At 32.6% G+C, this 15,182-nt stretch overlaps 2 protein-coding genes across 2 annotated transcripts; one reads left to right on the top strand and one right to left on the bottom strand.

Moving 5' to 3' along the window:
* Positions 1-2,495: 2,495 nt before the first annotated feature.
* On the top strand, positions 2,496-3,444 carry LOC123224270 (nuclear transcription factor Y subunit B-4-like). Its single transcript, XM_044647885.1, has one exon. It carries the CDS (start codon positions 2,562-2,564, stop codon positions 3,111-3,113), a length of 552 nt encoding a protein of 183 aa, XP_044503820.1. The 5' UTR covers positions 2,496-2,561; the 3' UTR covers positions 3,114-3,444.
* A 2,602-nt stretch (positions 3,445-6,046) lies between these two features.
* Positions 6,047-11,331, bottom strand: LOC123222612 (potassium transporter 5-like). The gene is made up of 8 exons (XM_044645469.1): positions 11,015-11,331; positions 10,609-10,837; positions 9,637-9,885; positions 9,435-9,485; positions 7,894-8,154; positions 7,639-7,806; positions 7,288-7,542; positions 6,047-7,199 (listed from the first exon to the last, which is right to left on the bottom strand). Exons 1-8 carry the CDS (start codon positions 11,171-11,173, stop codon positions 6,232-6,234), a joined length of 2,340 nt encoding a protein of 779 aa, XP_044501404.1. The 5' UTR covers positions 11,174-11,331; the 3' UTR covers positions 6,047-6,231.
* Positions 11,332-15,182: the final 3,851 nt, after the last annotated feature.

The following is a 15,182-nucleotide window of genomic DNA, read 5'->3' as shown; positions in this document are numbered from 1 at the left end:
CTAAAAGGAAGAGAACAGAATGTAACTTTCTTTTAAGGGCCTCCAACATCTGAATAATTTAACTTAATAACAATTTATTCAGCTCCCCTTTCTGTGATTGAGTATCAGCACAGTCTCCGCACAGACTTTTCTTTCACTAGTCGTCATCCTAGCTAAACAGCTAAGATGGTGATTGTGAAACAGTCGATTATAGGACTCTTTACAAAGTTATATCACAGCGAATGCAGAAAATAACTTTGAATGGGAAATAAAAGCATATAATTATTAAGCTAAGATAAAGTTTTAAAAGTAAGATTATGAGAAGCATAAATATGTGTTTTCTATCGTTTCCTCCTCAACTTTTCTCCATAGCAAAGTATGCCTTTCTGCACTGACATGGACCACAAGTCCTCTTTCTTAACGCTGATTTCAGCATGGAATTAAGTACAGTTAGATGCAGGAGATAGAGATTGGTTGGTTAAGTATTTACCTTTAACAAGTAGCGACAAATTTGGAACATATATCAACATACTCTGATCGATATTAAATTTGGGGATGGTATATATTCCATCAAGATGTAAATTTAGTTTAATCTGTTGGACTTTGAGATTATGCACAAAGCAATATATGTACACACCAGGCCAAGTTTCTCTTACGGGTTAATTAATTTACCATTAGTATTATTTTTTAAATACATAACATATGTTTTAGAGTTGAAAAGATTAATCCAACAAAAAACAAATTAAATGAAGAAGAGAAGAAGGGATAAAAGGCTACAACAAAATTCTGTTTGAGTTTATTTTTTTTTATGTAGGTGCGTTGGATTTTACATTAGATAAACGGAACTTGTAGTTTTAATATATTCTAAAATACTTTGGAATATGCAAATACGCTCAGCCAAAGAAGTTTTCTGAAGTATATAGATTAGTTTTACACCAAATTGGCAGTTTTATGATCATCTATTTGTCTTCAAAATAGATCCGAATTCCAAGCCTGAATGCTAGTTTGAGCAAGTAGCTAGTCTTTCAATGCTTTAAATTGTCCCTTATATAAACCAAACAACAGAAATAAAAGAATCCAATGCAGTACAAGCCAAAATGTTGGTGCTGTTCACCTGGGATTCAACCATCAAAATTTCAATGGATTGAAGAGTCTCCCACTGCACTTATCTTGCCATTCATTGGCCATTGCTAATCAAATCTTAAGAGATCATGCTAAACACACCAGCACTTAGTGCTTAATATATACATTACTATTTCTTGCTTAGAAATTATTCAAAGTATTTAATGTCTAACCAACTAAAAGAATCCTAAACTGTATATTGATTATTGTTCTTCTCGAATCTTCAACTTGTGAGATCATGATGTTTAATTTGAATCGTTTAAGCATCTAACCATAATTAGTTTACATCACTAAAACATATTTTATTCAATAGATCACAAAACTTAGAGGGGAAGCTTTAGTACCGGACCGTCTAATTTAACCATATTTAATAATATAAATATTTGCATTATGGATGTGAAGATAGTTTGACAATCATAATGATCAAAAAATAATATCTTTGTATATAAAATATTGAAAGCTTTCCTGATTGACGCCACATGTCGACCTTATTTAAGCTATAAATAGCAAAAATCCAAGAATACTAGATCGCTGTGACACATATATTATAAAACAGACCAGAGTTCCAGGGCCCGACAGTGACCTTAGAAATTTAGATTACTGTAAAGTAAAAAAAAAAAAAAAAAAAGATTAAATTAATATGACTATGTAGTGGGTAATCCAACCCTAGGGTTTCTAATTTATAAGTAAGATGGGTGCTTTTTTAGGCTTGTAGTTTAGTTGTATCTTTCGACAAAGCACACGTGCATTAATCTAGTCCACAAATGCAGCAATATTCTAAGCTAAACAGATTTCAAAGTTCATTGAGAGCATTAACTTTAAGTACCAACTGGGGGGGGAGCCTTTTTGCCTACAATTTTGATAAGTTTGAGACTTTTTTAAAAAAAGCTTTGTAGGGTTTATCGCTTGCCTACCACATAAACAGTTAGTTCAAGGATTTAAAAATGAACCTAACTCATACTAACAACGGAAATTGCCTGCCTCCGTGTCCCCCAGTGACCAGGTCTTCATTGTCGTGACTTGCCACATCACTCTTCCAATCTTTACCATACCCTTATAAAATAATATTATGTATACTTATTTTAAATATACATATGAATACATATTTATATGTATTATTATATAATTGAGTGTTATTTTATCTTAATTCAAAATCACTCACTTACATGATAACACAAATAGGTATATATAATTTTATTGCTCTCTATATAGTATTTCACGTAGATATATACTTACATTAACATTTAATCACATAATAATGCACATCAAATTTAAATACCTAAAATAAATATACATAATTTTATTACTTTTTGTATAGTACTTCACTCACACACACACATACACATGCGTTTATATCCATACATGTACATAATTATACACCAATATATATGTGAGCAACTTAGAAGCTGACGAAGCGACGTGTCTGTGTTTGACAGGATATCAGTTTTCTCTTTATAGAGATGGTTGATAATACAGGCAATTATTTAGATAGAAAAAGCCATAAGTATAATTTTTCTGTTGCAGGTGCGAGAGCTAGTTGTAGTTCAGGTGAGGATGGTGCCAGTTCCATTAAGGAGCAAGATCGATTGCTTCCCATAGCTAATGTTGGGCGAATCATGAAACAGATTTTGCCTCACAATGCAAAAATCTCGAAAGAAGCAAAAGAAACCATGCAAGAATGTGTATCGGAGTTCATTAGCTTTGTTACTGGAGAAGCATCAGACAAGTGTCACAAGGAGAAGCGAAAGACAGTTAACGGAGATGATATTTGTTGGGCTCTTGCCACTCTAGGGTTTGATAACTATGCGGATCAATTGAAAAGGTACTTGCATAAGTATAGGGAATTTGAAGGACAAAGAGCTAATCAAAACAAGGCTGGTGGCAGCGAAGAAAAGGATGAACCATCCAACGTTTATAGGGCTGAACCAACAAGGAAACCTGCCGTTTCTTTTTCAAATCAATTGAACTTCAATGTGACGGACAGGAGTAATAATAGCTCCGGCCGTTTTTGAAACATATGTGTTTGAAGCGTGGTAATTTTTCTATTTTTATATTATGATGTGCCTATAATTTTATGATGCTCTATATTACATGGGGGAGGCCTGGATGCTGTGGGGACGTTTCAGATGTTTCGGCCATTGAGGCCAAAGGACCCTTCCCCTGTTATCAGCTTGAGAGTTACGGGGAATCGAAGCTAATCCTTGTATTTAATTTCTGCTGAAATTATGCTTTCGTATTAGATAGTATTATAACTAAGTTGCACCGACAGCTCTATCTTGGTTTGTAATTTGGAATTTTATCTGAATATCTAGGGTCTGGGTTTGGTTTGAGATTACTATATAAGCTGATTTTCCAGATTAATATCTCTTAATCTTGTTCTTAACATTCACAGAAATGGGAAATTTCAAGTGATGGCCTAGTTTCCTTGAAGTATTGTCCAAAGAAGAAAAGAGTCTTTGGGCACCCCAATTTGTAATAACAGTTGGAATTAATTGAGAATCTATAAATTAAATTCATAGTTAGGATGCGAAGAAAATAAAGAAGGTTAGGTATTTTTAAGGCTTTAATTTTTGTTGCCAATATCCTATATACAGCCTGCTCTTTCCTATTGTGACTGAATACACCTAATTTTGAGTATTCATGACAATACATCATTTGAGCACTTGATTAATCATAGATACAATGTATCTGATTAGATGCTTAGGTGTAGGAACAACTGCAGAGTGACTCTTTTAGTTGTTGTTCTCATTGTCTTAAGATGACTAATTGATGATAGTTCACATGCATGAATCATTTAAAAGTCTGCTTTTCTGATCATAAATTGTACCTTGCAATTAAAAATCGCTCTTGCTCTCCTTCTGCTGATATCTGTCTCGTTAGTCACTCTCTTATTATAGTAGTTTGTATCTAGCTAATAAAGAAACATCTTGATGACGAATTTGTCATTTATACGAGTATGCTGATGTATGCTTATAGAAATCACCCCGATTGCTATAAACTCAACCATCATTAATTCAAATGGTCATGGTTAATTAATTTAACTATGGGTTATAGATTTATTATATTATTGTTCAGCTGGGGCTAAGTAGTTAACTAGAGATTGACTAGGGGACCACAGTTTAGTGATTCTAAAATTTAAGATTTGTCCTGAAAAGACCCATCAGGTCTCGATGATGCTGCAATTTAAACTTTCAGTATTTATGCTTGAATGGATTTGGATCATCTCTCCCCATCAGTGAGGATCACTAAAATGTCAAGTTCTTATTTGGAAGTTTTGTGTGGATTCTTAGCAGATGAGACAAAGAAGAGAAAAAAATTGGGTAAAATCAAAGACCTATATGTATTATATAAAGTTCTTGTTTAGGCATATATAATACAAACTATCACAAAGGGAGAGTGGACAATACAAGATTTGAGACTGGCGACAGAGAGTGGAAACCTAGAAATCATCTGCTGAACTATATCCAATTATATTATTGAGAAATTTGTTGATTGAAATTTAAAAAAAAAAAAAATCTGATTAATTGATGACATCCAAACGAAAGCCTTACAAATGCGACAGCGAGCATGTGAATTATAAGTTCTCCATGTGACATGTAGAAGATATATATCCCCGTGATGCAACGTGTACGAATGCACTAGGGACACAATTTCGGGTTTGTTGAGATGCACAGTTTCTTGCTAAGCAAAGCAAGGCACTTTAGCCGGCCACCTTGGTATATATGTCATTATGCAAATTATGCTCCCATGGATTCTTCACCAATCCATATTCATGACGCTTCCTTCGGTGTAAAATATCTCAATACTACTGTCTCCATGACGGACTTCCTGGGGTTGTCTTGCTGCACAACACTTAATTAATTGCCCGATCCAATTGTTTGGATGATCAATTGGGCGGCAGTGGATACTGTCTCATATAAATGGTGCATTTTGCTCATTAGCTACACATCTTTCCACCTTCGTCTTGCTTGAATATTATAAATCCTAATGAATACACATGGCATATCATACTCATAGACATACATATATAATTCATGAACATATATGATAAGAGCATCGGGAATTAAGTATTAACTATTAATTATGAACTGGGATGCATGTAGAACTGTGATTTCCTATTTCTGTCATTTGCTGATTACATAAAGCTTTCTAGTGATGTGCGTTTGTGGGGGAAGACATCAGACAAAGAGGTAAAGAGTAAAGAAACTATGCTTTTTTTTTTCATCTTTACTAAATATGTATTCCTAGAGGACATATTAGACCTTAATACTCTGCTTCGGGGATCGATAGAGCTGATCATGCCAGCACGGAGCATCCAAGTTTCTTTTCTTTTCTTCTGTTAAAGGTATTATCGTTAAATCAAACAAATTGACGGGCATGCATCATGGAAATTGTCATATGGTCAACTCTAACATGTAGAGTAACTCTCAAAGAAGCAAATAGCTACGAAATAGTAGCGCCTTTCTCGACCCATGAACAGATTTTTTTCGTCCAATTATCTTAACTCTTAAAATGTAGTGGATTAGGAAATTATTGTTCGAATTTAAATTTATAATGTAATTGATAAAATCATAACATATTCCTTTTATTTTATACATATAAAGAATGAGAGACATACAAGAAAGATAAACTAACCAAATAGTAAGTTGGATGTATAATTTTGTGTAGCAAATATTTAATACTTAAGGTTAAATAATCATTATCCTAAAATCGACGAAAAGACTCACCTAAAAATCCAATAACCTTAGTTAGAAATCTTTTCAAAATATAAGTATAGATTAGAGAGAAGGAAAAATACTACTGATTTCATTCGTGAGTATCTTTAAATGGTTTGTGCAACTGACAATTAGAATCAGTAGAAAAAAGCAACTAAGTTAAATATGCAGAACTAGTTCTCGAACTTATGCACTGCTTTTGACTAGGACAAACTAAGCATACATTATTATGAACAAAATAAACAGTACTTCATTTTATTTAATTATGAGCACATATTTCTCGGTTGTTGAATATCTACTTTACAATTATAGCAAGATCTCTTTGATGATGTATGAATTATCAACTTCTTCACATAATAAACATCTTGGCTACCAATTTTTTCAAGTTTGTTGACCAATCTCTTCCCTTGGTATTCTAAAGCTCGTAAGTCATTCCCACTTTGAGCATTCGCTTGTGAGGAATACCATATACTTTCTCACTTTGTCTCAAGTTCTTCTTTAAGAAATTGTAAGCATAATCTATCATAATCCTCTTACCAATACCAGCTCCTTTTCCTGCAACCACCTCACTCTCACCAATCAAGTGAACAGAACCAGCACGCAAGGCTTTATCCACTATTTCAATCTCTCTCTCCAGTGCTGACTCTTTTTGTTGTTTTTGAACCAATCTAACTTCCTCATTGCCTTCGTTCTCTTCTTTAGTAGGAACAACAATAGATTCTCCATTCCCCTCACCATTCTCCACATGATTAGCGTCTGTTTGAGGTAGCCAATAATCATCTCTTATGAACTCTTTTAGTTTTTCAACTAATATTCTCTCGAACGTCTCTTCCTCATTGTGCACATCAGTGTACCCATATCTTGCAATACAACGAAATACATTAAGCTCCTTCGGTTCAACCCTACGGAAAAGGAACCGTTCTTCTAGCGGAACCTTGCTTATTGGTAATGATTTGATAGAGACGAAAACAAGGACTGAGTGTAATGCAGGAACATTTGCCACATAATGCTTGAAAATTGGTGGGATTCCTTGAACAAGCTCCGAGTAAAACATAGCAAATCCGGGAATTCGACACAAATTTGTATCAGCAGCTATTTCCTTCACCCTTTCAGGAGAAATCTTGTGGTCAAGCTCATAATAGTACTTCCTTCTATACACATTGTTCCAAATATACATTATTGTCATAAGAAGAGCTGCAAAGGCTAGCGGTAAGTACCCTCCTTGGTCAAATTTGTAAAGGACCGAACTTAGATACACAAACTCCACAGAGCAGATGATAAGGACAAAGCATATAACAAATATTATGTTAGATTTCCATATCATTATCATGATGAGAACCAGCAAACTTGATGTGAGTGTCATTACAAACACCACCGCAATCCCTGTATAAAGTAAATTAACAAACTCATTATCTGTTAATTACTGTAATTAACTTATTTTTCACATGTAATAATAGAGGTGTTGGATTACCGTAGGCATTGCCAATTTTCTCAGTTGTCCTGAAACCAAGAGTAACACAAACACAAGCCAACATAAGTAGATAATTTACTTCTGGGATGTAAACTTGTCCCTCATATTTGGTTGATGTATGCACGATTTTCACACGAGGGAAACATCCCAAGGCAAGGGATTGTTGTATTATAGAGAAGGTCCCAGAAATCATAGCTTGACTTGCTATTATTGAAGCCAATACAGCTACCACAAACATTGGCCAATACAAAGGACCTGCGTATATTGTTTTACCATTCGGATAAATTAATCAAATGATATTTAAAGACAAAAAATTAAATAAAATTCAATGCATATGTATTATTTAAGCACCTGGTGTGGACTTGAAGAAGGTATTGCCTACAAGATCAGTGTGCTTGCGAAGCCAAGAGGCTTGGCCAGTATATGCACAAACGAGTGCTGGATAAGTCACACAACACATACTCAGTTGTATAGACCGAACTGTGAAATGACCCAAATCGGCAAACATAGCTTCGGTTCCTTTTTTAAAACAAAAGAAAAATTGATCAGGAAACTGCAAAATTAATTAAAGAAATTGATTAAAATATATGTAAAAGAAATGAATACCTGTTATGGCAAGGACAGTGCCACCAAGGGATATCCAAGCATTTTTCTTGTTTCTTCCAAAATAACCGACAATGTATGCTGGATTAAGAGCTTTAATGACCGATGGATCATATTTGATGAAGTTATAGACCCCAATGCCACCAATGAGTGCGAACCAAATACTGATAATTGGAGCAAAGCTGTAGCCAACTTTGTCAGTTCCAAATCTTTGAACAGCGAATAGGCAGACCAAGATGGCCACTGAAATCCAAACTATCCGATCTAAACACAAAAAATAGTACAAATAGCGTTACTTTATTTGTTATTCACTAACACAAAAAAATTTCTGAATTAAAATTTGAAATTTAGCATCATGTGGCCAAACTGATATGTTCAGCATGATAAATTCTATAAATATAAATGTTCATTAATATCCAATCTTGATGATATGGGTTTGCTACCAAAATTTAATAATCTATTTGGAGTAAGCATGATCTTGCACTTTCCTGTAATATTTATAGGCCAAAGGACTATTTCCCCCAAGTTTAGTTGCGATCTTAAAGTCACACCCACAGGGGTTAAAAAATCCAACTGAAATTAAAATTTTTTTTTAAGAAATAAAGGTAAAATCATTATTTTATTAATATTAAAAAATATAAAGTTTATTACATTTTTTTTCTCCCATTTTAAAAATTTAATATTTCACCCCTCCTAAAGTTTTTTAATTTTGAAAAATCACATTTCCTCCCTCCAAAACCTTAGAATTTTCTTCTTCCCCTTCGGCCACTTTCTCCAACGATCTGGAAGACAACGACGAGCCTCTTCTTTGGCGAAGAGATTCCAGATCTCTTCGTTCTCTTCGTCGACGAAGAGATCTAAAATCTCTCCCAGATCTTGTTGGATCTCTTCGTCTCTAACGAAGAGATCCATTCCAGATTTATTTATGTGCACTAACCAACCATTTAGGGTGAAGAGAGGAGGTCGTTGGTGCCAGAGATAGTGGTTGGAGAGGTGAAGAAAAATTTGGGGGGAAAATGTGACTTTCCAAAATTAAAAAACTTTAAGTAGAGGTGAAATTGTTAGTTTTTTTAAGTTAGAAAAAAAAATATAATACATTTTATAATTTTATAATATTATTAATAAAATAACGATTTTACCTCTATCTCTAATAGAAAATTTTAACGAAAATTATATCATGAGTGAAACTTCAAATTTTTCAAACTCTATGGATGTGACTTTGAGATGACACCTAAACTTGGGTGGAAAATAGTCCTTTGGCAAATATTTATAATAGTATTGTATGAGTTGTGACTTTTAATTAAAAAGGGCAATTTATTCATTTCTATATTCTTACCGAAACGTCGGCTTATCATTGTCCTTAAATAATCAAAAAAATATATTTTAAGGGTTCCTAGAAGGTGGGTAATATTCCAAATTAGCGTGCGTGAGTTGGGACGTCAAAGCCAAGAGATTCAATAATTTTGTCTACAGTTTTTATATAGTCAAATTAAACTATTAAAGTAAGAAAAATTATGAATATAATTAACGAAAGCAAGAGGTACCTTGTGTCATGCTAGATGTAGCTTCCTTGATGCCTCCCACTGCTGATAAAACTGCCGTTCAACCCAGATCACCCAAAAGTCAGGCATGTGATGAGAGAACAAGACAAAAAATCTCATCTTGTCGTTTATAGTAGCAACACTTTTACTAGTGTGAAGATTTTATCAGTTAATTCTAAAATTAAGTGTGGGAGATTTAATAAACCTGAGATACAAGGAGTAAGGACGCCATCCCCAATGACCATGGAAGTACCAAGCATGGTGGCGAACAATAGAAAGAACTTGGCAAACTGACTGTTTTCAAGCTTATTTTTAAGTATTGAAGCCCTCATTAAACGTTTGCTTGGCAACTGAAGCTTAAAGTTTGACACATCACAATCCTCAGCTTGTTGACTGGGTAGTAACCCCACCCTCGCATATCGACATATGAGTGAGTAAAGAGCAAACGTCCCTCCTGAAAAAACATTTTTTCTGGTTTATTAAATCTATCTCCAAAATTCTCATCCTTCATCACAAGCCATGCTCTACATGTTTTTATCGAATGGATTTATGTACAATTTTGTCAAAGCTAATAAGTTATAAAAATAGTACACTTAGATATTAATTCAGTTGACTTCTTGAGAAGAAAACTAAGAAAAAAGCACGGAGAAGTTAGATAAGATCCATGGCAAAGTTAAATATAGGATACAGGTTATGATTACATTCACCTTTTTCATTTTCGTTTTAATCTGTAGGTCCTTTGGCTTTAGAATATTAAATAAATCTATCTATATCATTTTCTCCCCCTTAATTGACTGCAGAGCGGTAGACAAGTCTCCAGCATAACGTTTCTGTCTTTTTTCAGACTTCACTAGTTAAGTTTCTCCCCAGTTAGTTTAGGTTTCCGTATGCAGTATTCTATAATATACCCTAAAATTCAACGCTACACATCACAGCATGCATGGACACTGCAAGCCAGTCGAAAAATACAATTTTGTGATTCTTCTTTTAATAAAAATATATATTAACTTTTTCTTTAATAGAAAACGCAGAAGGATCTGTAACTTCGGTAAATAATGTATTTGACTGACTTACCCAAAAAAAAATGTATTTGACTGGTTATCAAATGAAACTTGTGATAAGCATAAAAGTAGTGGGTAATTGTTTTCTTTTTAAAAAGATGAAGAACATAGCATACCGTCACCGTTATCGTTGGCCTTTAAGACGATGAAGACATACTTGATCAGAGGAATCAAGGTGAGAGTGTATAAAATCAAAGAAAGGACCCCTAGTATATCATCTTCGTGATGTATACCATCTGAGAAAGTGCTTGAATACACATAGAGAGGCGATGTGCCGATATCTCCGTATACTATTCCAATGCTTTGGAATGCTAGTTGCAATATTACTCCCCACTCCACACTTTCCTATATTACCCGATATTCAAACCATTAAAACGATATAATTATAAATATTTTTTCTAAATAGAATAGAGTTTAATTTCTTCGAATAATTAAAAAAAAAAAGAATCTTGACAGAAATATTTATAGAATTGATGAAATGATTATGAATATGGAAATATGTGTAGTATATCAGAAGCAGACCTTGGTGCCATGGCCATGATGACCAGAAATTGTGCGGGATTCAATGTCAAAGGAATCAAATCTTCTCAACTTTTGCCGTGAAAATTTCCTTGTGGAGAGTTCTCGAGGAACTTCCTCTTGGATCTCCTCTTTGGTGTCGTTTACTTCATCAACCGACATTTCTCAGACTGTTTTTGAACTATAAATGAAAACCACTTTTAAGATCTCACCCAGTCTCTTCTCTTTGACACTCGAAGCACGAAACGAGAGAAAGAGAGAAAAGCGGGGGCTTGAAACGTGGAGTGATGAGGTTTTGTTTTTTCTAAGTTGCAAGATGCGAGGTGGAAGGCTGGAACTGGATGCTGGTACTTAAATGCAAACTCACGTGTCACATGTGTGAAATTAATATTAAGCGTGTATACGAAAAGTCATCGTTTTCTACGTTCCAATGTGCATGAATGCTCAACGAAAGGTTCAGGCCTCAGATGATGATGGCAGCACCCCACGGGATTTTAATGATGCAATTTCCTCGCTTAACCCGTTTGCCTTTCTGGTTAAATTTTCCCGTGTGTTCTACGTAGGAAGAGTTTTAAAGCTTAATTATGAATTTGTCATTCAAACTTTACTAAACATTTTTATTCATCAAATAAAGTTTGAGCTAATAATCTCTTAATTTGTCATTCAAACATTTTTAATTTCTTTTAACACATACTACATATCTCACGAATCTGCTAATTTTAAAAAGATTAAATATTCATTTATAAATTATTAAAATTAATAATTTTTATTCTTTTAAAAGTAAACTACTGATTTTACCATTTGTTAGCCTAATAAAAAATGCTGTTTAGTTGGAAAAATAAAATTACACTTTATATAAAAATTTAAATTAAATCAGCATAATTAATTATAATTTACCTAATTTAAAAACCCAATATTTAACTAATGATAATAAAAAATTGAAGAGGAATCTAGAAAGGAGAAAAATTTGTCATCTAATACTTGAGTTAATGCTTGAGTCAGAGAATGGATGGTGCGTTTAATAAAAGGAAAAGGAAGAAGTTTCATATATATTAAAACTTTTTTTGGCAATTTTTTATATATATAAAATTAATTTTTATTATCATATAAATTGTCTATTTTATCTTTTTCTTTAACAAAAATTATTATTTTTATTCATTTATAAATAAATATTTAATTTTTTAAAATTAATAACTGAGTGTTTATCATTTTACTAAATTTCTGGATGGAAATAAGTCTTTTAGCCATTTATTTATTTATCCTGTGAAATTAATATTAATTTGTTGTAAGTAGAAATATCAACAACCGCAAATTTAAATCAACAACGAGAAATTTGGAAAAGTGCACAAGTGCAATGCATTATACTTTTTCTTTTTTCCCTTGATAGTGACGTCAAATTGGAATAGGAGGAAGCCACAATTGAAGGTTCAAGGTCAAACGTCATCTCCATTTTAGTCTTCTGATCCTGCATAAGAGAAGTTAATTTCAACAAGGAAATAGAAAAAAATAAAGCATCACGTGCGAGTTCAGTCTTCATCACGGGAAGGCTTTAACTTCGACTGAACGTAGATTCATAAGAAGTTAAAGCCCTCTAAATCAACCCAGTAGGACCACCCATGTCTCTAAATTTTAAGCCAGCCATATTATAAATGTGAAAAGATATAAACATACATATACAATGAAATAAAATAATTCTATGTTAACTTATTTATATTTATTAATATTAATTAATAAAATGGTATCTAATTATGGAGATGGATCAATCATAAAACGCATCTACACACGGAATAGTTTAAAAGAAATTATATACAGAACGTTAGATTTGTTTAATAATTAAAAATAATCTTAAAGGAAATTAAGTTAAATTATAAATTCAAAAATAATTTTAAAAGAAAGAACAAACGAAGTTGCCATGAAATTACTTGGTCGGCCGTCAGAGATATGAATTGAAACACTGTAAATTGCTCATTTTATGCCAATTCATTAATCATTATGCTTTTGGAGAAATGAAGTTGTACATTGATGCTCCTTAAACCTTGGGGTCAAAGAGTCAAATATAGACTACTAACCTTTTTTTCTTTTCCTTTTGGCAACGGGATGGGATTAGTTGAATGGCAAGCTCGGAGTATAATAATTCGATTTATAATTATTATATTAAATAAATTAAAATTTTATAAATATAATAAATATTTAAATTTTTTAAAAATATTATTAATTTTAAAATTATATATTACTAATTTGATCAAATTTATCTTATAATTTTTTTTGTCCAATTTGACTTTGAGTCAAAAATTTAATTATGATTAGAATTTATTTGAATTGTTTAATATCAAATTAAATGAATTAAATTCAAATTATGAATTCTCTTATTATTATAAAATAAGTCGCGTTAAACGTTTAAAATTAATTAAATTTATATTAAAAACAAGATTAAATTATTTTAAGTCAATTTTAAAACACTAACTTTTCAAGTTCCTTTATATTTAAATAATCTTAAATTAAGTTTATTCAAACGTACCAAAATCAAATCCGGCATTAGTTTCAACATTGGCGTAACCTACACCAATACAAATAATTGCGTCCAACACGTCTCCTTTCGCTATTGGCTGCAAGTCTCAAAAGGAAAATCAGTAATGCCAATAGTCAGCCTACTCCAAAACAAGTGGAAAAATGGTTAACTCCAATTGCCTCATTTCATTATAAACAGTATGTAATGGGGTCTCGAACATGGGATATTAATTAAAATAGGTAAATTTTTTTTTGTTTATATCTTTTTAGGTAAATATATAGTAATTTTATTTTTATAAGTAAATTTTTTTATAACTTCAAAAATATCCTCCTAATCCTGTATATGTAGGCGCTGGAAGAAAAACTTGAGTGCGTGAGTGCGTGCAGTGTATGCGGTGTGTGAGCAGTGCACACACCCTAATTAATATATATAAACAAAGTGTGAGGGTACGCACACAGTGCGTGCAGTGTGCGTGCAGTGCGCGCGCCCTTTCTTTTAAATATATATATATATATATTAAATAATATAAAAAAATATAATAAAAAAATATATTAAATATTATAATATAATAAATATATATATATATACACACACAATGCACTGTACACTGTGTGCACACTGCACACACACTGCACACGTACTGTGCACACCCACGCACTCCGCACGCACCTACGCATTCAAACCTTCCTTCCAGTGCTTACGTATACAGGGTTGGAAGGGTATTTTTGGAATTAAAAAAAAATTTGCTTATAAAAATAAAACTACTGTGCATTTATCTAGAAAGGCATAAACGAAAAAATTTTTACCTATTTTAATTAATATCCCCTCAAATATTCCTAATTTTCCAATGTGAAAATTTTGGTTGGTGAGTTTGAAAGAAGAATAGTGCTTTACAATAATGTCTCAAATAATTAATTGAATGTTTGTATCATGACATGATCTACCATTATTTTCTTTGCCTCGAAATATCCTAATTAAGAATGAAGATTCAAGTCAGCTAATGAGCTCAATTATTTGATTGTTAATTATGGTCAGCTAATTTCTACGTCTTGGTTAATTATGGTCAGTGTATGAAAGAAAAGCCATTACTAATGTTTATTTTACGCCGCTGATTCTCTGGAAGATTCAGGCCATTATACTGTAACAGGTTACAATTTTATCTCATGTATTTCTACTTTAAACTGACAGCTCTCATGTACATGTATAGAAGTCAAAGCTAATATCAGTACAATTCAATACCCTGATATATTCAATGTTAATCATGTTACTGTCAAGCTCTTTGAATTATCCCAATAATTCACGTTAAAGTCTTTTATACATGTGAACGCTGAATATTCTAAGTTAAACGGCAATTACAAGGAGAAAAATGGCCGATGATGAATAGATGACGAAACTGTATGCCTTGTAAGTCAGGTGGACATTGCAGAAAGGTAAGTTTGATTTCAGAGTGGCATGGCAAATTCAATCTGCAGCCTGTTGGATTCAACATTTTTGCCTTCAACATTTCTCTTTCTTGCTATTGGCCGTACAAGTTTCAGAAAGAAAAAGGCCAAAAGACAAAAAAGACGTATACCCACCCAAGGTGTTGTGTCAAAAACGCAAATACTGACTTTTTGTTATAATTTTCCAAAAGAATTTAGAATAAAAAAGTCATTTAGTAAA

Source organism: Mangifera indica, chromosome 8, assembly GCF_011075055.1.
Source record: "Mangifera indica cultivar Alphonso chromosome 8, CATAS_Mindica_2.1, whole genome shotgun sequence".
In the NCBI taxonomy this organism is placed as follows: Eukaryota; Viridiplantae; Streptophyta; class Magnoliopsida; order Sapindales; family Anacardiaceae; genus Mangifera; species Mangifera indica.
This window is presented reverse-complemented; position numbering and strand designations above follow the sequence as displayed.

Bases quoted from the DNA above. Each gene is read 5' to 3' on its own strand.
- LOC123224270 (XM_044647885.1), top strand. From the start codon at position 2,562: ATGGTTGATAATACAGGCAATTATTTAGATAGAAAAAGCCATAAGTAT.
- LOC123222612 (XM_044645469.1), bottom strand. From the start codon at position 11,173: ATGTCGGTTGATGAAGTAAACGACACCAAAGAGGAGATCCAAGAGGAA. The intron at 7,807-7,893 runs GTATTCATTTCT...GTTTTAAAAAAG, and splicing joins CACTGTCCTTGCCATAACAG to GAACCGAAGCTATGTTTGCC. The intron at 7,200-7,287 runs GTAATCCAACAC...TACTTTATACAG, and splicing joins GAAAATTGGCAATGCCTACG to GGATTGCGGTGGTGTTTGTA.